General features: G+C 34.9%; 1 protein-coding gene across 5 annotated transcripts in view; it reads right to left on the bottom strand.

The window, feature by feature from the left end:
- Nucleotides 1-23,899, bottom strand: part of CCDC171 (coiled-coil domain containing 171) — a 356,155-nt gene that overhangs the window by 182,442 nt on the left and 149,814 nt on the right. For all 5 annotated transcript variants that reach the window (XM_047767619.1, XM_047767618.1, XM_047767620.1 and 2 more), the window contains 5 exons: nucleotides 19,114-19,220; nucleotides 17,262-17,351; nucleotides 15,917-16,117; nucleotides 13,326-13,493; nucleotides 11,594-11,782 (listed from right to left, as the gene is read on the bottom strand). In XM_047767619.1, coding sequence (XP_047623575.1) covers nucleotides 11,594-11,782; nucleotides 13,326-13,493; nucleotides 15,917-16,117; nucleotides 17,262-17,351; nucleotides 19,114-19,220 — 755 coding nt within the window. The remainder of the gene's footprint in view (nucleotides 1-11,593; nucleotides 11,783-13,325; nucleotides 13,494-15,916; nucleotides 16,118-17,261; nucleotides 17,352-19,113; nucleotides 19,221-23,899) is intronic.

The following is a 23,899-nucleotide window of genomic DNA, read 5'->3' on the forward strand; positions in this document are numbered from 1 at the left end:
ATTCTGTTTTAAACTTAATTCTGATATTCCAGAGGATTTTCAGAGATATTGCATTATTTACTGTGAATTATCCTTAAAAAACAGACTGTCTGATAGTATGGCTAGAAATAGCCATAAGAGCAAATTTTCCTTAAAAAAAAAAAACAAAAACAGCAAAACTTATGTTCTTTACCAAAGAAAATTAAATACTTTTTTTTTTGCCACGCCTATATCATGCAGAAGTTTCCAGACCAGAGACTGAACCTGCATCACAACAGTGACAAGGCCAGATCCTTAACCTCTAGACCCAGGGAACTCCAAAGGGCAATATTTTAAAAACAGACACAGGGAGTTCCCGTCATAGTGCATCGGAAACAAATCTAACTAGGAACCATGAGATTGCAGGTTGGATCCCTGGCCTCCCTCAGTGGGTTAAAGATCCAGCGTTGCCATGAGCTGTAGTGTAGGCAGCAGATGCAGCTTGGATCTGGCATGGCTGTGGCTGTGGTGTAGGCCAGACGCTACAGCTCTGATTAGACCCCTAGCCTGGGAACCTCCACATGCCGAGGGTGCGGCCCTTAAAAAAAAAAAAATACCAAAGGAGTTCCCTCTGTGGTGCAGCAGAAGCGAATGCAACTAGTATCTTGATGCGGGTTTGATCCCTGGCCTTGCTCAGTACAGCCTTAAAAAGCAAAAAAAAAAATCACCTTTGAATGGGACAAAAGCATTCTTAATACTTAAATAATTCACCCTTATAGTGTTTAATTTCAAAAATAATATTCACAAGCCCTCTCCTCAAAAATTTTTATCTTAAAAATTTTTAACAATCTGAAACTAAAATTTATATCTTTTACACAGATTTTTTTGGCATGTCAAAAATACTATCTAATTTCACTAGTTCTCCTTTACTCTCTGATAAATTCAAGGTGAACCCAAAGTGAGGGAGAGTGGACAGCTCCTTTCCTTAATGAGTCCTGCACTTCCTGAAATATAGGCAGTAAGGGACACCTTATTGGCTTTCAGCAATCCAAGATCTTTGAGACTTTGGGCCAGAAATTAGATACCTCCCTAAGGAGTAAAATTTTTTTATCACTTTTGCTTGCTGAGTTCCTATTCTTTATGTTGGCAGAAAGACAAATTGCCAGCTGGACAGTCCATATATATTAAAGGACTTCATTTTTAAAAATTTACGTTTAGTGAGTTACATGTCTTGTCTTTTAAAATACAATAATCATAAATTTGCCTGTTCTTCCTACAATGTAAATGTTTCTCTGTTAAAAATAAAGCACATTTTTTTGTGGAGAAACTGGAGCCTCATACATTGTCAGTAGAGATATTAAAATGGTGCAGAAGCTTTTGAAAACAGCTTGGCAGCTCTTCAAAAAGTTAAACATAGAGTTACCATATGACCCAACAATCCCATTATCTGGTCTTCATATATATATATCTCAAACCCCATAATGGCTGTTTATTTAACTTAAAAACACTATCTTCATTTTGTAAGTTTAGTACATCAAGTTTAGTATGTGCCAAGAATGATATGAACTTGTGTGTCCTCTTTTTTTCTAAGGCAGTACAAATTATAAAATTATCCAGGGATAAGCCAAGCCTTCAAAAGAAAAGAGCTTTCCTTATTATTAGACTGAGAAAAAATTGTCAATACAGGCAAGATGTTTGCTTTACTGATTGTTAAAAGCTATCACCTCAGACTGCTGGAAAGTTAGCATTACCTCTAAGTTCTGATCTCTCATCTCCCTTCCTTCTGGGCTTTTAGATCCTGACAACAGAGCCCAGGCTGGCTCCAGTCTCCTCTACAAAGTCTTCAAACTTTGACACTTCCTCTGCTAAACTGAGAGCATTCTTTCGGCAATTAATTACAGACAGCCTTGTGATAAACCTTGTATTATTTAATTATTCATGGGTTTATATAATGCTTCCATAAATTAACTTGATACTTTTTGAGAAAATAACTAAGAATTATACCTCTTTGTTAGTATACAATGTGAAACACAGTGTTCTGTATATCTGACATATAACACTAATTAACATTAACCACATTATGTAAAAGTTATCTTGATATTCTCACCTACAATAGTAATTTTGCTAATATAGTATACTAAAACTTCAGCCTTTCAGAAAAAAAAGTTCAAGAAAAATAAGACATAGGGAATTACCTTTTTTTTTGGTCTTCTTGCCTTTTCTAGGGCCACTCCTGCAGCATATGGAGGTTACCAGGCTAGGGGTCTAATCGGAACTGTAGCTGCCGGCCTACGCCACAGCCACAGCCACTAGGGATCCGAGCCTCGTCTGCGACCCATACCACAGCTCACGGCAACGCCGGATCCTTAACCCACTGAGCAAGGGCAGGGATCGAACCCGCAACCTCATGGTTCCTAGTCAGATTCGTTAACCACTGGTCATGACGGGAACTCCGGGAATTACCATTTTTGAATGAGTGATAGCATAGCACTGGTTATCTTTTACATACATTATCATGTTTAATTACTAATTAGGTAAGACTCTCAGAAAAGTGAATTCAAGAAACATGAAACTAAGTTGTCCCTAGACCTTTTTTCAGATATTACTTTATATACAAAAAGAGCATATTTCTAAATAACATGTTTCTAAAAGAAACACTGTTGCAGTACAATGCAAAAAGGATTAGAAGATAAAGATGATGATATTCAAACAGCATATGACATTTACTTTGTAATTTCCTCTTTTTTTTTTTTTTTTTTTTTTTTGTCCTTTGACTTTTTAGGGCTACACCCGTGGCACATGGAAGTTCCCAGGCTAGGATCCAGTTGAAGCTACAGCTGCCGGCCTGCGCCACAGCCAGAGTAACGCTGGATCCAAGCTGCACCTGTGACCTACACCACAGCTCACAGCAATGCTGGACCCTTAACTCACTGAGCGAGGCCAGGGATCTAACCCACAACCTCGTGGTTACTAGTCAGGTTCGTTAACCACTGAGCCACGAGGGTACCTCTCACTTTGTAAATTCTAAACACCAAGCAAAGTGCTCAACATTTTACGTCTGTTACCTCCATTCTAATTCTGACCCTAGGACTTCCTCACTACACTAATGAGTGGTATCAGTTCCCTGAACCTTAGTGTCCTCATTTAAAAAACAGAAATGATGTTTAAGTGACCTATCAAACATGGTGGATGTGGGGCTCAACGAAGAGGCAAGCAAAGGTATAAAAAAGCATTGCTCAAGCATTATTCAATTGATAGCCTTGTTATTAAGAAAAACAAGTTTGAAAGCAATTATTTGAAAAGTAGTCAGAGGACTTTCCTATATTTCATTACAGGTGTCCAGTCACACCAACACACAGTCCATCAAAACACACTGTTCACAGGACTGTGTCTATCTCCCCGTGAATCGTTCCAGGCAGGCATGTATCCCGATCACCACCACCAATATAAACAAACTGCACTTTATCTCTGAGTATTTCTGGAATTCAATTTAAAAGGAAAAAAGTTTAACCATCTAATAACACTTTTATGACTAACTCAGATTTCTTGCCAAATGTACTCTTATACTGTGAGGTAAGAGAAATAAAAGGCAATATATTATGAAGAAACCTCAATTTCTTTGATTTTTGTTCTCTGTTCAAAACTCACTTGATTTTACTAAAATGCCACATAAACCAAAAGTGTTTACAATGACCATCATATCAAGGGTTAACCATACTTAACTGACAGTGAAAAAACTTTATTTCCAGAAAGGAAGTTCTTGTTCCAGTAAGTGCATCTTTTACAGATAGAAAAGAAATAAGAACATAAATACTAAGATTACAAAAGCAAAGCCAGCAAGGCAATGTAACATGGCACTCAGCCCAGATGCTTCAGTAGGCATAGACACTTGAGATATATTTACATGATGGCTCCAAAGTATTCAAATTCAAGAATTATCCAACCATGTGGCTAGCACATTTTACCTAATGTTAAAAACATGCTGTATCTAAAAATCAAGCTTCCTATTCTACAAGTTGTATGTACCAAACTACATTTCCACTAATTGTTTTAAAGCTTACACATCCAAAAGTCTTGCTCTACTTTTTTTCAGATAAAAGCAATCCAAATCCAAAAACTATTTTTCATTTAACTACCTGTCTTTTACTAACCACTTTTTTACAATATCCAAGCATTAAAACAGGGTTCCATAGAAGCCATTTGTTTTCCAGCAGATGGCATGAAAAAATGGCATGTTTATCTGACACCTAAAGTTCTCTACAACCCACAAAAATCTATGCAAAACTGTAGTTATTTCCCTCTCAATTATCTATCAACATAAGTCTTGAAAATTAAGTATATAAAGTGAAAGTTGTTTTTTTTTTTTTGTCTTTTTAGGCCTGCTCCCATGGCATATGGAAATTCCCAGGCTAGGAGCTAAATTGGAGCTTCAGCTGCTGGCCTATACCACACCACAGAAACTCAGGATCTGAGCTGTGTCTGCGACCTACACCACAGCTCACAGCAATGCCAGATCCTTAATCCACTGAGTGAGGCCAGGGATTGAACTAACATACTCATGGATATTAGCCAGGTTCATTACGCCTGAGCCACAATGGGAACTTCCGAAACGAAAGTAACTTTATTTGCATTATGGCCTAGAGAAAAAAAAAGTAGAAGCTATAGAATTAATCATAGGGAAATTTCCTAAAACAATTTATAGGTCTTATAATATGCATTATAATATCAATTTACCAAATATAAAACCCAAATGAAATGCTGCTGTGTATCCAATTATATTTTATGAAAATTTAAATATGTACATAAATAATATAGACAATATGCCAATATATAAGATTAATGTACTTTTAGGAATAATGAAAATGATACTTTCCATTTACATATCCAGGGATCAAAGCCAAGGGTGTTACACATTCTTGAGAAAAAAAGTCTTTAGTGAGAGCTTCTCCTAAAACATTAGTATTTGTGATGATTAACTTCCTTACTTAAGAAAGTGAATTGCTATGCCTTCCTGCAGATCCAGAATAGAGTTCAAAACACTAATAGGATAGTTTGAAATCAAGAAGTGTGATTACCTTCAGTTTTGATCTTTTTCCTCAGGATTACTTTGGCTATTAGGGGTTTTTTGTGGTTCCCTACAAATTTTAGGATTGTTTCTTCTATTTCTGTGAAGAATTCCTATGATATTTTGATAGGGATTGCAAAAACTCTATAGATGGTTTTGGGCAGTATAGTCATTTTAACAAGATTGATTCTTCTAATCCATTAACAAGAGATGTGTTTCCATTTGTTTATATCTTCTTCAATTTCCTTCAGCAAAGTCTTACAGTTTTCAGTTGTCCAGATCTCTCATTTCCCTGGTTAAATTGACTCCTAAATATTTTACTGTCTTTGATGCTATTGTGAATGGGGTAGTTTTATTTCTTTTCTTTCTTTCTTTTTTTTTTTTTTTTTGGCTATGCCCACAGGGATCAAACCTGAGCCACAGCAGCAACCTTAGCCACTGCAGTGATAATCTGTGGTACGGATCCTTAACCTACTGCACCACAAGAGAACTCCCTGTTTTCTTTATTTCTTTTTCCAATGCTTCTTCATTAGTGTAATGGGGCCACAGATTTCTGCAACATAACCTGCCACTTTACTAAAATCATCAATTAATTACAACAATTTAAGTTCACAGCATCAGCAAGCCATAGTAATCAAAAACAATATGGCCCTGGCACAAAAAGAGACACATAGACCAATGGAACAGAATAGAGAGCCCAGAATTAAATCCCTGCCTATACAGTTGACAAATATTCAACAATATTCAACAAGTGAGCCATGAATACCCAATGGGAAAAGGATACTCTCTTCAACAAACGGTGCTTGGAAAATTGGAGAAACATATGCAGAACAATGAAATTAGACCCCTATCTCACACCACTCACAAAAATTAACTTGAAATGGATGAAATACAAATGTAAGACCTAATATCATAAGACTCCAAAAGAAAACATAGGGAAGAAGCCCAGAGATATTAGGCTTGGCAATGATTTTTTGGATATGATATCAAAAGCACAATTAATACAAATAAAAATCAACAGATGGTACTATTTCAAACTCAAAAGTCTCTGCACTGCAAAATAAACAATTAAAAAAATGAAAAGGCAGCTTACAGACTGGGAAAAATGTTTACAAACCATCTATCAGATAAGGGGTTTATGTCCAAAATACATAAAGAACTAACACAACTTAAAACAAAATTAAAAAGATTAAAAATGGGCAAAAGAACTAAATAGACATTTTTCCGAATAGGACATCAAAATGAACAACAGGCACATGAGAAGATGCTGAATAGCACTAATCATAAGAGAAATGCAAACAAAAACCACAATGCAGTATCACCTAACACCTGTTATGATGGTTAGCATCAAGAAGACAAGAACAGATGCTGGTGAGGATGTGGTGAAAAAAAACTTTTATACATTGCTGGTGAGAACATAAATTAGTCTGCCACTAAAGAAAACAATATGGAGTTTCCTCAAAAAATAAACCTACCATACAATCAAGGAATTCCACTTCTGGGAATATACCCAGAAGAAAATGAAAACAGTAATTCAATGATATATATGCACTCCCAAATTTATTATAGCACTATTCCCTATAACCAATATATTGAAACAACCAAATGCTCACCAATAGATGAATAGGTTTAAAAGATGTGGTATATATACACAATGGAATATTACTCACCCAGGATAAAGCATGATATCCTGTCATTTGTGAAAACATGAATGGACCTTGAACACATTATGCTAAACAAGATAAGCCAGAGAGAGAAAGACATTGTTTATATGTAGAATCGGAAAAAAATCAAACATTAAAAAAGAAAAAACAATAAAACAGCAGTTACCAGATGATGGGGACTAGAGGGATAAGACTGATGGTTTGAGGGGGTTTTTTTGGCCACACTCACGGCATATGGAAGTTCCCAGGCCAGAGATCAAATCTGGGCTGCAGCTGTGACCTACACCACTGCTGCAGCAACATTAGATCCTTAACCCACTGCACCAGGTCAGGGATCAAACCTAGGCTGCCACAGAGACAATGCCAGATCCTTAAGACACTCCACCACAACGGGAATTCCAAAACCAATGGTTTCTAAGGGTATAAACTTGTAACAAATACTAAAACAGCCATAAAGATTTCATGTACATTATTAAACATACAAAATAACATTGTACTATAAGTATATAAGGTAATAAATATAAAAATGGCAACCATATTATAATACATTAATGGATCAAAGTAATAAAATGTATATCTTAAATTTGTACATTACATGTCAAATTCAAACAATTTATTTAAAAAAAAAAAACAATATAAGGGTTCCCTGGTGGCCTAATGTTTAAGGATCTGGCACAGGCACTGCAGGGGCTTGGGTCACTTCTGTGGTCTGGGTTAAGTCCCTGGCCTAGGAACTTCCATGTTCTGTGAGTGTGGCTAAAAAAATAAAAATAAAAAATAAAACTATAAAAAAAACAATAGGAAATTAAGAAAGTTAGAAGACTCACACTACCAGATTTCAAGACTTACCAAAAAGCTGCAGAAATCAAATCAGTATAGTTTGAAAAAAGAATAGACATAAATAAATGAAAAAGATGAGAAAGTCTAGAAATAGACTTACACAAATATAATAAGTTGATTTTTGACAAAAGTGCAAAGGCAATTGAGGTTTTAAAAGGATGGTCTGGAATTCCTGTCGCAGCGCAGCGTAAATGAATCCAACTAGGAACCATGAGGTTTCAGGTTTGATCCCTGACCTTGCTCAGCGGGTTAAGGATCCGATGTTGCTGTGAACTGTGGTGTAGGTTGCAGACGTGGCTCGGATCCCGAGTTGCTGTGGCTGTGGTGTAGGCCAGAGGCTGTAGTTCCAATTGGACCCCTAGCCTGGAAACCTCCATATCCCGTGGGTGCATAAAAAGCCCAAAAAAACAAAAAAAAGGATGGTCTTAAATAGTACTGGAACATGGACATCCATGTGGGAAAAAAAAAAAAGGATATCAACCTGTATCTCACACCTTTATAAAAATTAACGAAAAAAATCACAGACCTATATGAAGAGCCCAAAACTATAAAACATCTAGAAGAAAAAATGGGTAGATATCTTAGTGACCTTGCACTTGGCAAAGCATTCTCAGATACAACACTAAAAGCACAATTCAGAAAAGAAAAAAAAAAAAACTGATAAACTGCACTTCATAAAAACTCAGAATACTTGCTCTGCAAAAGTACTCTTAAGAGAAAATATTTGCAAATCACATATCTGACAAATGATTTGTGTTGAGAATATATAAACAGCTCTTGAAATTCAGCAATAATAAAACAGGCAACCTAATTACAAAATGAACATAAGATACAAACAGGTAACTCACAAAGATGACGCACAGATGGGAATAAGCATATGGAAAAATGACCAACATTATTATTTATTAGGGAAAATGTAAATTAAAACCACAATGACATACCACTACAAACCTACTAGAATGGATAAAAAGAAAAATAAAAAATGATGAAACCACACTCTGGCACAGATGCAGAGGAATTACAACTCTCTTATATTGCTACTAAGAATTCAAAAAGGTACGGTGACTTGGGAAAACAATTTGATAGTTTCTTATAAAGTTAGATATATATTAACCATATATCCCAGAAATCAGACTCCTAAGTGTATACCCAAGAAAAATTAAAATTTATGATCACACTAAAACCTATCCATGAATGTTTAAAGCATTTTTAACCATAATTGTAAAAAAATTAAAATAATCCAAAGGCCCATCAGTGAGTATCTGGATAAACAAAGAGTGGTACATGCATACAATGGAGTATTACTCACAGTAAAAAGGAGTGAGCTACTGACACAAGCAACAATGTGAATAATTCCCGAACACATTTGATTAAATGAAGAAAGTCTCAAAAAGCTACATACTTTATAATTCCTATGATTCCATTTATATAACATTCTGGAAAAGGTAAAATTTCAGGGAGGCAACAAGCCTGAAGTTCCCACATACAGTCAGTTATTTTTTCACAGAGGGACCACGGCTACTCAGCGAAGAAAGTAAATTCTTAAAAAAATGGTATAGGAACAACAAATGCAGGGAGAAAATGAACCACAGCTTTTATCTAACATCAGACACAAAAATTAACTTGAGATCACAAACCTAGACATAAAAGCTAAACCTATAACACTTGTAGAAGCGATAAGAAAGCTTATTGTTGGCGTGTAGAAAGACTGCTTAACACATAAAAATAAACAGTCAAAAAAGAAAAAGATTTATAAGTTGAACTTCACTGAAATTTTAAAACTTGTAATCATCAAAAGAAACATTAAAAAATGAAGACAAACGAGATATTTAAAGAAAATATCTGTGATACACATGTATGACAAAGGATTTATAGTTGTAAATTTATAAAGAACATTTACAAATCAAAAATAAAAACACAAATAAGCCAAATTTTTAAATATGCAAACACCTAAGGAGACATTGCTCAGAAGAAGACATATAAATGGCAGTAAGAACTTGAAACATCATTTATCACCAAGAAAATGTGAATTAAAACTATAATGAAATACCATTTTAAAACAACTAGAATGGCTAAAATTTGAGACTGACAGTGTCAAATTCTCTAGACAATATAGAACAAAAGAAATTCCCACATATTTATGGTATAAATATAAAACATTATAACTATTTTGGTGAAAAGGTTGATAGTTTATTATAAATATACACCCATCCTATGACCCAGCAACTATACTTCTTTTTTTGTTTGTTTGTTTTTGTTTTGGATTTTTTTTATCTCTTCAGGGCCGCACCCACAACATATGAAGGTTCCCAGACTAGGGATCCAATCGGAGCTGTAGCCACCAGCCCACGCCACAGCCACAGCAACGTGGGATCCGAGCTGTGTCTGTGACCTACACCACAGCTCACGGCAACACCAGATCCTTAACCCACTAAGCAAAGCCAGGGATCAATCGAACTTGCGTCTTTACAGATACTAGTCAGACTCATTTCCGCCAAGCCATGATGGAAACTCCACAACTACACTTCTAACCAAGAAAAATGAAAACGTGTCAACAAAATAGTTAAATAATATTTGCAGAAATTTTATTTACAATAGCCAAAAATTGGAAACAACCCAAATAACCATCAATTCACCATCTATCAAATTATTATTACAAAATGGAATACTACCTGACCATAAAAAAGAATGAACTACTGACACAAAACAATATGGATGAATATTAATTACATTGAGTGTAATAAGCCAAAAACCAAAGACTACATACTGAATGATTCTGAATGATTCCACTGAGAGGAAATTCTAGGAAAAAAGAAAGTAATCTATGATGATAGTCATCAGAACAATGATTGCCTATGGGGGGTGGAAACTGACTGGAAGAGAGTACAAGAGAACTTTCTGGGGTAATGTAAATGTTTAAGTCTTAAAGGGGATGATGGCTACATGGGTGTTTACATAGATCAAAATATCATATTGTACACTTAAGATCTGCTCACTTCACTGTATATCAATGTTACCTCTAAAAAATATAAATTGTTTAGGTCTTTCACTTCAATAGTAAAAAATGCAGAACTTAGCACCTGGCACTCTGCAAACAGTGAAAAAAAGGCCACTTTCAGAGACTGCATGAATTCATTCAAATTCATAGAGAAAGGCTTAAGTTCATATAAGGCCCAGATGTTTGGGGCAGCAGCATGGTTTTATTTTAAGCAATGTTAAGCTGGCTTATTGGCAAGCAAATGTGATTTCTTTTTATTAGATTTGCCAACATATGCAAGCATAGACCAAATAAAGAAGTTAAATACTGAATCAAGCACAGGAAGAATATACAACCTTCTGGTTCCTAAGTATCTTATCTTGAGAAGAACAAGTGACCTACTATTTAATTCAATACAAAAAAAGTCTACATTATCATTGTTACCCCTGATTGGGCAGGGATGATATAAAGCATGTTGACAATAATTTATATAGGAAAAAATATAGTTATGTTAACTACTCACAACTTCTGTTCTAAATCAAATCCATCATAGAAGACAAATTACATCTCACAGTCAATTGTTTTACTACAAGGTCTACAAATATAACTCTTAATTCTTAAACAATGTTAGGAGTATAACAAAATTCAACACCAAGTCAATTTAAATAATGGTTCATGTAGGAACCTCCACAAATGAATAAATCAGATAAAAGAATATCTACACTAAAACTGACAGTATTTTACCAACATTTCTTAATTTTTATTTTTAAAATAAAGAAAATAAAATTTTAGTATTTAATTGATCCATGCATTCTGGGGATGTTTTAAAGAGAAACTTATCTACTTCCAAACTTAAGTGAAAAACAATCCTTAGTAAACATGCATTTGCATGCATACACACACACACACACACACACACACACACACACACACATTTGCATGATCACATGATATGTGATGTGTACCTAACAAGCAAATTCTATGTGGTTCTCCAAAGTTTTAACTGACTTGCCATTGGTACTAAAAGAAAACACTTGAAAGTCAAAGAAAGAACATTTCATTTTTAAGCTCTTTGAGGAAGCAGCATACCTGTGCCCTTTTCTGTACCTCCAGGAGGAGTTCAGAGTACTGCAGCTCCAGTTCCTTCTTTTGCTTGTGCCAGCAGCTCTCCTGGGCTTTGATCTGCTCTGCCACTTTGTTAAAGGTGTCTTCCTGGGTCTGCTGAAGCTCTCTCATCGTATCAGACTTGTTCTTACAGATATACTCTAGATGACTTATCTAAATGGGGAAATGCAACACAGAATGAGACATGCTCACAAACCAGTTCTTTCCATCATTTCAGAATTTTCTATCATATTTTATTCCTTAAGATCATATAAAAATTTAAGTTAAAATGAAAACAAAGAAATTAAAAAATAGGAATTAGTGGGACAAAATAACATTTTAGCAGAAAATGGTGCCATTTGTATGCATAGATGAAAAATCATTTCTTTTTCCCTAGTAAAGATATTAATTCTATAATCCATTTTACTGAGAAAATTAAGAATATTCTTACATTTAGAACCAAAGTTCAAGCTATTTCAGGTATCTCAATGGGAAAGGAAGTATTTAAATGATTAAGATTTACAAATCTACAAATATTTTACATGTAATAAAGTAAAATGTTCCAATCAGTTTTTATTTCACATTCAAAACACTGGAAAGAAACTCTCATCATCTATCTTGTATGACAATTAATGATGTTTTGAAACTATGAAAAACTATTAAAACACAATACCATCTCAGAGGGTTAAAACATGTACTCCTTTTAATTACCAGTAATTTTTAAATCTGTTATACACACATTCATTATCAGGAATAGCATTTTTGCTTCTCACAATTTATTCCCTTGTTTCCTCAATCCTACTTCTCAGGGTCTACGATTGTTTGCCAATCAGACCAAGGTAAAATGCTCTTACTCTAGAATTGGGCCAAGATGCTATCTCATTACTTCAACAGATTAAAAAACACTTAAGGAACACTTTTTCTCTTCTTGTCCCTTAAAGGCAGGTGTCACTGCAACTAAGATCTGAAACTATACCACATAAATATTGTTCTGATTAGTTCAATAGACCCTGAATAAGAATCAATACCTTTAATCGCAGAATATGTTAGACTGCTAAGCCAGTTTAATTTTCAATAATTAAAAGAAGGTTCTTAAATATTTTTTTGGAAAGACTGGATTCTTAGGTTTGTGAATAGTAAAGGGACTGTAAAAGTCTACTGTTTTCTCCTATAACATATCCTTCTTACGAATATTCTAAACACTGAATGGGTTTTGTAACATATAGTTTGTTATATTACAAGAAATGCTATAAATATAATTTTTAAATTTTAAGTGCTTTTAAAGTAACACCTCATTATTTCCTGAGCAAAGAATTTTAAGATCATGTTTTTGAATAACTGTATCTTGTTTCTACTTTATGCTAACATAAAGAGTTGGTTTATTAATGTAAATGACTAAGTTCTTTGAATTGCTTCATCAGTAAGATTAATTTATTTTCTTTTAATTAGGTCCCTGTGGCTAACACTGGCTAGTAGTATTAGCATGTCCTGCACAGAAAGTGGAGCTCAGAGACTTCATACAGACTTCAGTCACATTTACATGCCCACAGCAATGGCATCAAACTGAGTTGTAGACAAGCCATAATTAATGGTATTGAATTATTAACACCCAAATTCTTTTTGAAATAAGATGAATGTCAGCCCCTCTTAATGATACTGTGATGTGGACAAATGTCACTGAATTTAATAGAGGTATCTGGTGCCTGAGGACAGTTACCTTCTCATTAGCCCTGTTGAGGTCTACGATCAGGGCATCAACATTCTCCTGCAAGACTGCACAAAGCTCAGACCAAGAGAATTTATCCAGCATGCCTTCTGGTTGTTTTATGAGCACAGAGCCTGCTATCAAGTGCTGATACAAGGTATGAAGGAAGGTTAGCTTTTCCTGAGAGGAAAAAAAGAAATTAATTCCAGTGTATAACATTGTAAGAAGAAACACATATAAAAAATACATGGTGAAAAAATTACTTCAAAAACCCTGGAAAGGAATTAAAATACTCAAGTATTGGAGTATGGTCACATTGGTGACTTTTTTACATTCGAAATTAAGCATCAAATAGAAACTTGAAATTGCTTATACTTGGGTTTTCAAAACCAAAATCTGAAGCCTAGAAGCCAGAAGACCTGGTTCTGACCCTAGCTAGCTTTGCTACAGCTGAGGACATGATCTAAGTGCCTGTTCAGGCCTCACCTTCGTCAGCTGTAACATGAGATCTCGGGACTAGTTGTTTGCAAGCCCTCCTAACTGGAAGTCAGTATGGTAGTTCTATAATTTCATATTTACATTTTCCAAAAAAATGTTATCCAAATAAAAAAATAATACAAAGAATGATACTCAACTCTGTTGAAGAAAAAGTTATACCAATATCTGTACTTTACATGTACACAATTACGCTGCTTCCCTCTTCCTCCAGAGATTCCAGTTTACTTACCACTTATAGGAAATCTATCCCAAACCCCCTAGGCAAAGCAGAGAGTGATATGAAAGAGATGGAAGATGGGTTCGTTTGTTTTCCCCACTTAGAAGTTCATACTGTGTTTGGCACACTGGGCATTTGTAGCTGTTTAAGTATTACAAAGTTAACAGTCTGAAAAAAATGGACACAGCTACCCCAGACGGATTTTCAAAATTGCCCAATTAGAAATATGTAAAAATAAGTCCTTTAAAATTAAATTGCCATTGTCATAACAAATCATCCACTATACAAAAACACTGAATACATAGTTATATCCACAAACTTGAGTTAGGATATCAGAAGAGTCTTCATAAATATGCTGTCTTTTTCTTTTTTAAACAAGTAAAGATTTTTTTGTATTTTCAACTAAGTTGAGATGTTTAAAAATCTTATTAAATATAACTAACCAAACATAATATTCAGGCACTAAAAATCTTTCCCCTCCACGTTTTGCCAAGTGATGGAGTTCACCCTAAAGGGTAATTCATTGTGTCGCCATCATGTCCTTTCTGCTTGGGCTGTGATGAACCATGCATGATAATCAACCGTTTGGCGTGAAAAGAGAATCTCAAGATCCAAAATCAATTCACACATGTTGAACCCAACCACAATGCTGTAGACATGCTGACTTTACAATACAGTCAGGCTTCTAGTTTCCTTTGCTTTAATCATTATCTGATGTGCAGAACAATTCCAGCCTCTTCATGTGGACACAATTTAAATCCAAGACTGTAAGAAGAGTGGAAAGAATGTTTCCTTTTTACTCTCTTGGCATTCATGTTCATATTCATTGGAGTAATGAACTCAATATGCAGGACGACTCAGATAAACTAGCTCCACACTAGCTAGACTAACTCTATATCCCATGGGTAAAAGAAAATAGAGGATAACAATTCCACTCACACAGGCTCACACAGACTATAAAAGTTTGTCATAATATTTTAAGAAGTCATTAATAAATTAAAATGGATAGGCAACTCTCGGCATCCAAATAAAGTTTTAATTTTGTGGGGCTTTTATTTTTCTAAATTTTGATTAATATCCCATAACTATAAAGAATAAGGAGACTGTCTCTTAAAGTAGATACTCTTCCTATTTTGCAAATAAGGAAACAAAAATGTGGAGAGATGAAGCTAAGTGGCTTGTCCATATTCATAGTTTCCAAACAGAAGTACCTCTATCCAAATCAATTCTTTCTGATTATAGAAAACATTCTTTCCACCATGCCAGGTTACCAAACTACTGAAATAAAGAATAATTTTGTCACTGGCAAACAGGACTGTTAGGAGCATAGCTGCCTGAGACAGGATGTTCTAAAACAGAATATTAGTTGTACGAATGATAAAAGAGTTAAACTACTTTATTTCTCTCACAAAATAGGATGATACAAGAGTAATAGAGGGAGTTCCCGTCGTGGCGCAGTGGTTAACGAATCCGACTAGGAACCATGAGGTTGCGGGTTCGATCCCTGGCCTTGCTCAGTGGGTTAATGATCCCGGCGTTGCCGCGAGCTGTGGTGTAGGTCACAGATGCGGCTCGGATCCCGAGTTGCTGTGGCTCTGGCATAGGCTGGTGGTTACAGCTCCGATTGGACCCCAGCTGGGAACCTCCCATATGCCGCGGGAGCAGCCCAAGAAATGGCAAAAAAGACAAAAAACAAAACAAACAAACAAACAAACAAAAAAGAGTAATGGAGTGACTGATTTTGCAGCTGGCATGAATATTTCAAAATAGCTCAGAAGAATTTTTTTGAATTAAACAAGAGTAAAAACAACCACTTAATGAATGTAAATTTCTAAATCTGAGATTAGTGCAAGGCCTTTCCTGCCAGCCACCTTGTCTCAGGTAATACCTCTGTATCCTTACGGAAAGTTTGAGAAAGCTTCTGCAGCTCACTTTCAGACTGGGCTGCTCGCACCTTTTCCTTCTCCCAACAGTGCAGCACATTTTGTAGTTCCACTTTCAAAGTGCTTATTAGAGCCTCTCTGTCTGCACATTTAGTGCGTAAATGACTTAACTCTTTATTGACATCAGCCAGTTTGTCCTGAAGGTCCTATTGGAGACACCAAATAAGGAGATTGTTTGAAGTCCAGACTGTACGGTTCAGGGCAGCTGTTGGGGGTGGGGGGTGGCTAACAAATATAAAATACATAATGAAGATTTCCAAAGCTTTAATGTAAATTCACAAAGGTAGGAGTTCCTGTTGTGGCTCAGCAGTAACAAACCCACCTAGTATCCATGAGGACAAGGGTTTGATCCCTGGACCCGCTAAGTGGGTTAAGGATCTGGTATTGCCCTGAGCTGTAGGTCACAGATGCAGTTCAGATCTTGAGTTGCTGAGGTTATGGCTTAGGCCTGGGAACGTCCATATGCAAAAGGTGCAGCCCTTAAAAAAATAAAATAAAAAATAAAAAAACCACAATAGGAATTCCTCTTTGAGTATTCTTTCCAATTCATTACAAAAAAATAAATAAATAACTTGGTAGCTCAAAAATGTCTAAATAACATGTAAATAACATTTTAAAAATAAATCCCTTACATTCACTATAAGAACATTTAGTTCCCAATGATATTCCAAATACTAACAGAAATCTCAAATATGTGACATAAAATTCTGCTGAACTATTTATTCCTTATCCTTAACAAATTCAAGTATTTCCACGACAAACTCCACATGAACCAACACCAAAAAATTCAAACTCTGAGAGTTGCTTCAGTATAATTTTACAAAGATGTAGTACATAAAACCAGCACGGAAAATAAAATAAACTGTTGTCCTGGACCTTAGCCAGGTGTAGTCTCAGCCCATTACGAGGCATGATATACTAAAAGCAATGACTCCACCCCAAAATGATAAAAACTGACTCCAAATACTGATGTGTTTATATAAAATATATTGAGTATGTATTAAGGCTGGACATCAAATCTTAAATCATTTCTTGAATCTATGGTATTATAATTGAATCTGGGAAGTCAATTTTTCCTCTAACCAAAACAATTTACAATTAAGTTTTACTTTTTTAATGAAAAAACATTCTTCCTACTTTGATCAACAATAAAAATTTTTAGTTAGATCCAAACATACTTCATGAAAAATAGAAAGACATATTTTCAGATATCTCTAGTTTAAAATATTCCCAAAATAATTATATTTGCTTCTTATTACAAAAGGAAAAAGTTACTCTAAATCACGATACCTTTATATTTCTAGTGTGGGATTCTATCTTCTGTTTGGTAGAATCAAGTTCACTAGATGCCTTTTCCTTAGCATTATTAATGCTGCTTAGCTGATGAAAGAAAAAATATGTATTTTTTTAAAATATTTTTCAAGGATGAGTAACTCAAAAGCTAATCTTTAAATGTTTTTATGCAATTACTTAAATACAAATTTTGACAGTAATCCAGAGCCTTAAAAAATTATTTCTTTTGGTTAACTATGTAATTTCTGTCAGAAGTTCATATGGCTAAAAGGAAAAGAAAGCATTCAAGCTTAAATGTCAGTGATGTTACTATGTTTTTACTAGATATCTGGATAAAGGATTTCATTTTTTCTGTAAACAAATATAACTTTATTCTTAAAATCCTACTGGACCAAAATGCCAGAAGCAGTGGCATCTACACAGAAAGAAAAAAGGATAGAGCAGAAGACTGTTATTTCTACATCATGAGGGTATTCACTGGTCTCTCACTCCATATGACAACTGCAGGGTCGGTCACATGCAGTCCTACTGGGAAAGCTTGTGGCAGGTCATCAGTTGGTCCTGCTCCGCTTGTGATTTATTTTCTTTGACAGTTCATTCTTCTTTCTGTCAGACTGCTCTTTTTGCTTTCTTTGCAGCCACCCCCTTGGTCTCCCCACTGCTGTCTCTGGCACTGGTTCACAACAAAGCACATTACTAAGCCAAAGCCTGCTGAGTCGACTTCTCAACTGTGCTGAGGATCATGTGACATCCATCCTCCCAAATAACAATTCGCTGTGGGTAATATGTTCCTAGTTACCCTGCAGCTTCCAGACCCAGACCTCAGAAGAGTTTCATAAACTACTAACAATACAGGTTGTCTTGTCTCACTCCAAAAGACTTAGCAATGTTTGTTTTTTATAGAAATTTAATTATTTCAGTGGGCATTTGCTTTTATGCCTTTTGAACGATTACAGAGGGTATTAAGAAGACTCATTTTTCCTTCTTCGTTCACCTTAGCAAACTAAAGTAAAATGCGCCGTGTCTGTAATGTGAAATATAAGTTTCACAGCCTTCTTACCACATAAGAGAAACACTAAAGTCCATGCTATGTGGCTTGTCTTTGGTTATAACAATTGTTTGTTGTTTTGCTAATTGTATTTAATGTAGGTATTTCATATTCTCTAGTTTGACAAGCCGTAACTAAACAAACTCTTCAATTTTTAAAACATGAATTCATAAATCATTTTAATACCCAAGAAAATTATCAACCCACAAGTTAAACAATACAAAAGGGAAGATAAATAGAAGCATGAGCTTTTTCAATGGGGAAACTAAAAACCCCCAGGCTACATCAAACAAATATTTGTTTTAAAAACCTTCTAACAACACTTTACTCCCTTTAGAGAATGAATACTAACTTCTATTTTTAAGACTTCTACTTAAAATACTGACAAAACCCAAATTTCCACTGCCTGTTCCAAATTTTATAAAACCACTTTAACATTTAAATATAACATGTTAACTTGGACTTCCCATGTGGCTCACAACAATAAATATAACATGTTAACTAAATGTGTTGTGAAGCTTTTTTATTAAATTAAAAGAGATAAATTATGAAGACCAAGAAGTGACAGAGTCTCTATAACTTTGAAAATAATAGTACGAGAGAGAGTTACAAAAACATAAGTGAGACACGACTTTAGGCCACACTTAAAGAAAGAACAGTGACAGACAACTTATTATTTGTTGTATCTGTGAAGCTGTCAAATCAACATTCCCAATATTTTTGACCTTTGTAACAAGCAAGTAATACGTACTGCTGCAGGCCGAAGGCTATGTGTGTGGAGACAAACAGTGCAAGTGTTACCTCATTAGATGCATCTTCCAGCTTGTTCTGGTAATCTGTCAAGGTACGCCTCAAAGTTTCAAGGACAACAGAGAAGCTGGGAGGTTTATCTTTGTCCTTGTGGATGCCTAGAGAAACCCACAGGATGAAAATATACTGTTAAGTCACAAAGAGACAAAAGAGAGCTAAGCAAACAGTAACAGAGATATTGCAATTAGAGCTGAAAAGATATCATGATACACTGAGCAGTATCTTATTCTCCAAAGTATACTGCTATATAGCCAAGTATTAATAGCTTTTCTAAACAAGTGTTCAAATTACGTTCATAAGACATCGAGTTCAAATTTATGGCTACTTTATACCTTTCTATGGCCCACCTTGCAGTCATTAGTGAGCTCTTTTTTTTCTCTATTTCCAAAGTAACTAAAGTATTTCACCTGTTATCCAACAATTAAATGAACAGTCTATACTAACATTGTTTGGGGGTTTACATACACTTACTTTGATCCTTGTGTTTCTGATCAGTCAGGCCTATTTTGCTTAAATAATAATTTCTGAATACAAGAGAACATAATTTTCTGCTATTCTTGGAAATAATATTCCTCAATCTTTAAAATTCTCAAGTTACAATTTGAAATAAATAATAAAAATGCTATTATCTACATAGGTCCACATCATGTTTCAATTAAAACTCTTAAAACTGATATTCATTGTAAAAATATGAGTATTTCCATATTATGCCCTCAAACTATTTTAATTTTGCTGGGCCATAAATTAGTTGAGCTAATCAAGGTCACATGGTCAAATGTATAAAATATTAATCCAAAATAATCAAAAGTTTAGTTTCAAAACCACTTTAAATTGATTGCTTATTGTACTACTCTTTAACTGTTAAAAAATAAGCAGCAAATTTTAAAACATACTTACTAAAAATATTTTTATTTTTCAATAATTCCTCCTTACCATATTTCACAATCTAAATATTAATATAGATAGGAAACATTTTTAACAAAGATAATTTTTAAAAGAAGCATTCATGATGTTTTATTATTCATTAACTGATACAGTCATTCAGCTAATTTAACACATTCCTACTATGTACTAATCCTAGGCATTAGGCACACAGATGTGAATAAGCATGGTAGTGTCTGTGTTCTCATAGAATTTACAGCCTAAAAAGAGGAGGTAAGATAGTAAACAAATGATTACATAAGATCATTCACCCATTCTTCAAGTATTCAATTGCTAGAAATTTGGTAGGGGAGGGAAGAAAGCAGTAATAAGTGAAAGAATTAAGAAAGGAGAAAAAAATCTTAGTGATACACCGACTTTATTCATCTCAGAGGAGTGGTGATAATTATTGTTTTCATTTTGTATAAAAGGTTATTAATTAACCTACTACACCCACCAAGGCAAAATTTCAACACTATCTTAATTGTGGGTATACCTTAGATATTTTAAACAAAGGAATAATTAACTTAAAAACCAAAAGTAATATGGAAACAACACATATCCCAGCTAGGGGGAAAAAAAGACAGCACTCTGAGCCATGAAAATGGAGGAGACGGTACTCTTTGCAATGACTGTGAGTTGGAATGACAACTCATTAAAAATTTTATTAAAGGTCTTAGCAAATATATTTTTTAAAAATTGCTCTCTTGCACAAGATAAAAAAAATGTAATGTATAATTCTTTTCTTTTGCTACTACACAAGTAGTCAATGAATAAATCATTCAAGGACACTCGGGAAATCTGCTAGCTTATACAATAAGGGAGAACTCTTCCCCTTAGAAATCCAGAAGAATGAAATCATCCTAATATGGGTGTTGAGGGATAAGAGGACAAAATGCCCTCTCCTTACTGACCCATGCACAACTTATATTCTACATAAAATGAAGGTTTTTTGCCTGAAAATACTTACACAATAGAGATTAGCTGAAGTATAAAGTATGCTTTATGGTTTTCCCACACACACATTCACTATGAAAAGAAAGGCTTACTAGTCCCTTAACATGACAAAATGCTTACAAATAAAAAGAAAGGGTCACTCAGGACCCAGGACCTTACCAATTTGATTTAACCTAATAATATCCTAATCACTGCACTCTAGCCAAAAAGCAAAGAACAAAAAATCAACAAACTATTAAAGCTATCCTATCAGAGAAAGGTCTAAAAAAATTCACGTATAAAGAACATTAGAAAAAAAGAAGCAAGTCATACATGACTTTTTTTTTCTTTTTTCTTTTTTTATTTATTTTTTTATTTCCCTAATACATTATTTTTTTTTTCCTGCTGTACAGCATGGTGACCCAGTTACACATACACGTATACATTCTTTTTTCTCACATTATCACGATCCATCATGTGGCTAGACATAGTTCCTAGTGCTACACAGCAGGATCTCATTGCTCATCTATTCCAAAGGCAATAGTCTGTATCTATTAACCCCAAGCTCCCAATCCATCCCACTCCCTCCTCTCCCCCTTGGCAACTATGAGTTTATTCTCCAAGTCCACGATTTTCTTTTCTGTGGAAAGGTTCATTTGTGCCATATATTAGATTCCAGATATAAGTGATATCGTATGGTATTTGTCTTTTTCTGACTTACTTCACTCAGTAAAAGAGTCTTTAGTTCCATCCATGTTTCTGCAAATGTCATTATTTCATCCTTTTTTATGGCTCAGTAGTTAGTATTCCATTGTGTATATATACCACATCTTCCTAATCCAATCATCTGTCGATGGACATTTGGGTTGATTCCATGTCTTGGCTATTGTGTTTAGTGCTGAAATGAACATGTGGGTGCATGTGTCTTTTTTAAGGAGAGTTTTGTCTGGATATATGCTCAAGAGTGGGGTTGCTGGGTTATATGGTAGTTCTATGTATAGTTTTCTAAGATACCTCTATACTGTTCTCCATAGTGGTTGTACCAGCTAACATTCCCACCAACATTGCCAGAGGGTTCCCTTTTCTCCACACCCCCTCCATTATTTGTTATTTGTGGACTTATTAGTGATGGCCATTCTGACTAGTGTGAGGTGGTATCTCATGGTAGTTTTGAATTGCATTTCTCTAATAATCAGTGATGTTGAGCATTTTTTCATGTGCTTCTTGGCCATCTGTATATCTTTCAAAGGTCAAAATCCAGATGAAGAACAGACTGTGTTAGGAACATTTATTCTTCAATGACACCAACTAAAAATCTTCTGAGTTTCTTTGTCCCTGTCCCTATAGTTGTATGTCTCTGTCCATGGGTGCTAGCCTGTACTTTCACATCACTGCTGCCCATTTCAATCTCTTTCTCATTTTTAAGTAGGTTTCAACTCTAGGTATGCCTTGGCAAATCTTTTCTTTGAATTAGTAACCCACAAGATGGAGTGAGGGAGAAGTAAAGGTTGCAAACCTTCTATTTAAATGTTCCCTTTTGGACAATCTGAAAAACTAAATATTTTTACATGACTCAAATAAACCACTGTTTTTCAAGCTGTTGTTATTACCTCAGTAACATATAATTCCAGAGGAGAAACAGTAAGTTGTAATGAATGAGGTGAGTCTATTTCCTCTACCTTGTCCACCATTCTCTATCTACTTCAGCATCCTGGAAGATCTCAATTATTAAGAAATAATGGATTGAGAATATAAAGCAAAAGACTTAGCTTTTCTTTAAAAAAAAAAAAAGATGTTTGTTATAGAATGTTAAGTAGTCATGTTCATCTTCAGAACAAACAGTAAAAAGGGAAACAAGACCCTGTTGTTTAATGCTGATTTTTAATCTCATAATAAAACACAGAAAATGACATTCAAATGAGTTTTTCACCTGAGGAAATCTAAGCATTTAATACACTAATGACTAAGAAAATTCCTTTTTTCATTCTAAAAGCACTAAATATAAACATTTTGTTGGCAGTTATACTTTTCAAACTTAGACTACACTCTGTACATTATTTGCCTATTCACTTAGATCATAAACAAACAACATTATTTTGGAAACATTGCTGCTCATTCTGGAGATTTTAAGGAAAATGCCTCATAACTTTTCTAACATATGGCAGTATTTATTACATAAATACTGATCACTCACCCCCTATGTCCTTAGGAAGAGTCCAAAATATACTTATTTAACCAAGGTTTGAGAAATGTATTGGTGAGGGGAGCCCCAGAATCCCTGATGAGCTCTGTGTGGCTTGGTAAGCTTCTAAGCCCAGAAGTGAGAAAGCCATGGATGACAGTGGAAAATGGTGCCATCAAGCTGGGTTCCATGAATTCAGTGAGGATGCTGGGATTCAAGTGACATAAGCCAAGTAGTAGCACTTAACTTCCAGAAACAAAATGGACATAGTTACCATAAGGGGCAGTGAACTCAAAGCCATAAACAAAATGGTTTTACCCACAGAGATTGCTGGCAAGTGATCATGGTGTTCTTAGGACTAAAACAGAGAGTCATTCTACTTGAATATTGTCTAATCTGTATAAGTAGAAAGGCTCTGGGTCTCATTACCAGAAGAAGGAGTTAAAGCAACATAAAAGAGAGTGTTGACCCTCTACCAATTCTCAGATTTGAGCTAGTTTAGAGCCACAGTGCCCCTTGAATAAAAAGGACAGACCCTCTTTAGGAACCCTAACATATTGTCAAAAGATCGTAATGTAAATCTGCCTCCCAGCCTTCTTCAAAGGAGGGATTTAGAGAGGAAAACAAAACAGTAAAAAAGCAAGTGGAAGTCACCAAAATTTTTACCTACCAAAACAGTAAATCAAAAGTAACGCCACATTCCTAGAGAGATTGCAGATTAATGCCTCTGTTAAGAAC

The sequence above is a fragment of the Phacochoerus africanus genome, chromosome 2, assembly GCF_016906955.1.
Source record: "Phacochoerus africanus isolate WHEZ1 chromosome 2, ROS_Pafr_v1, whole genome shotgun sequence".
Classification (NCBI taxonomy): domain Eukaryota; kingdom Metazoa; phylum Chordata; class Mammalia; order Artiodactyla; family Suidae; genus Phacochoerus; species Phacochoerus africanus.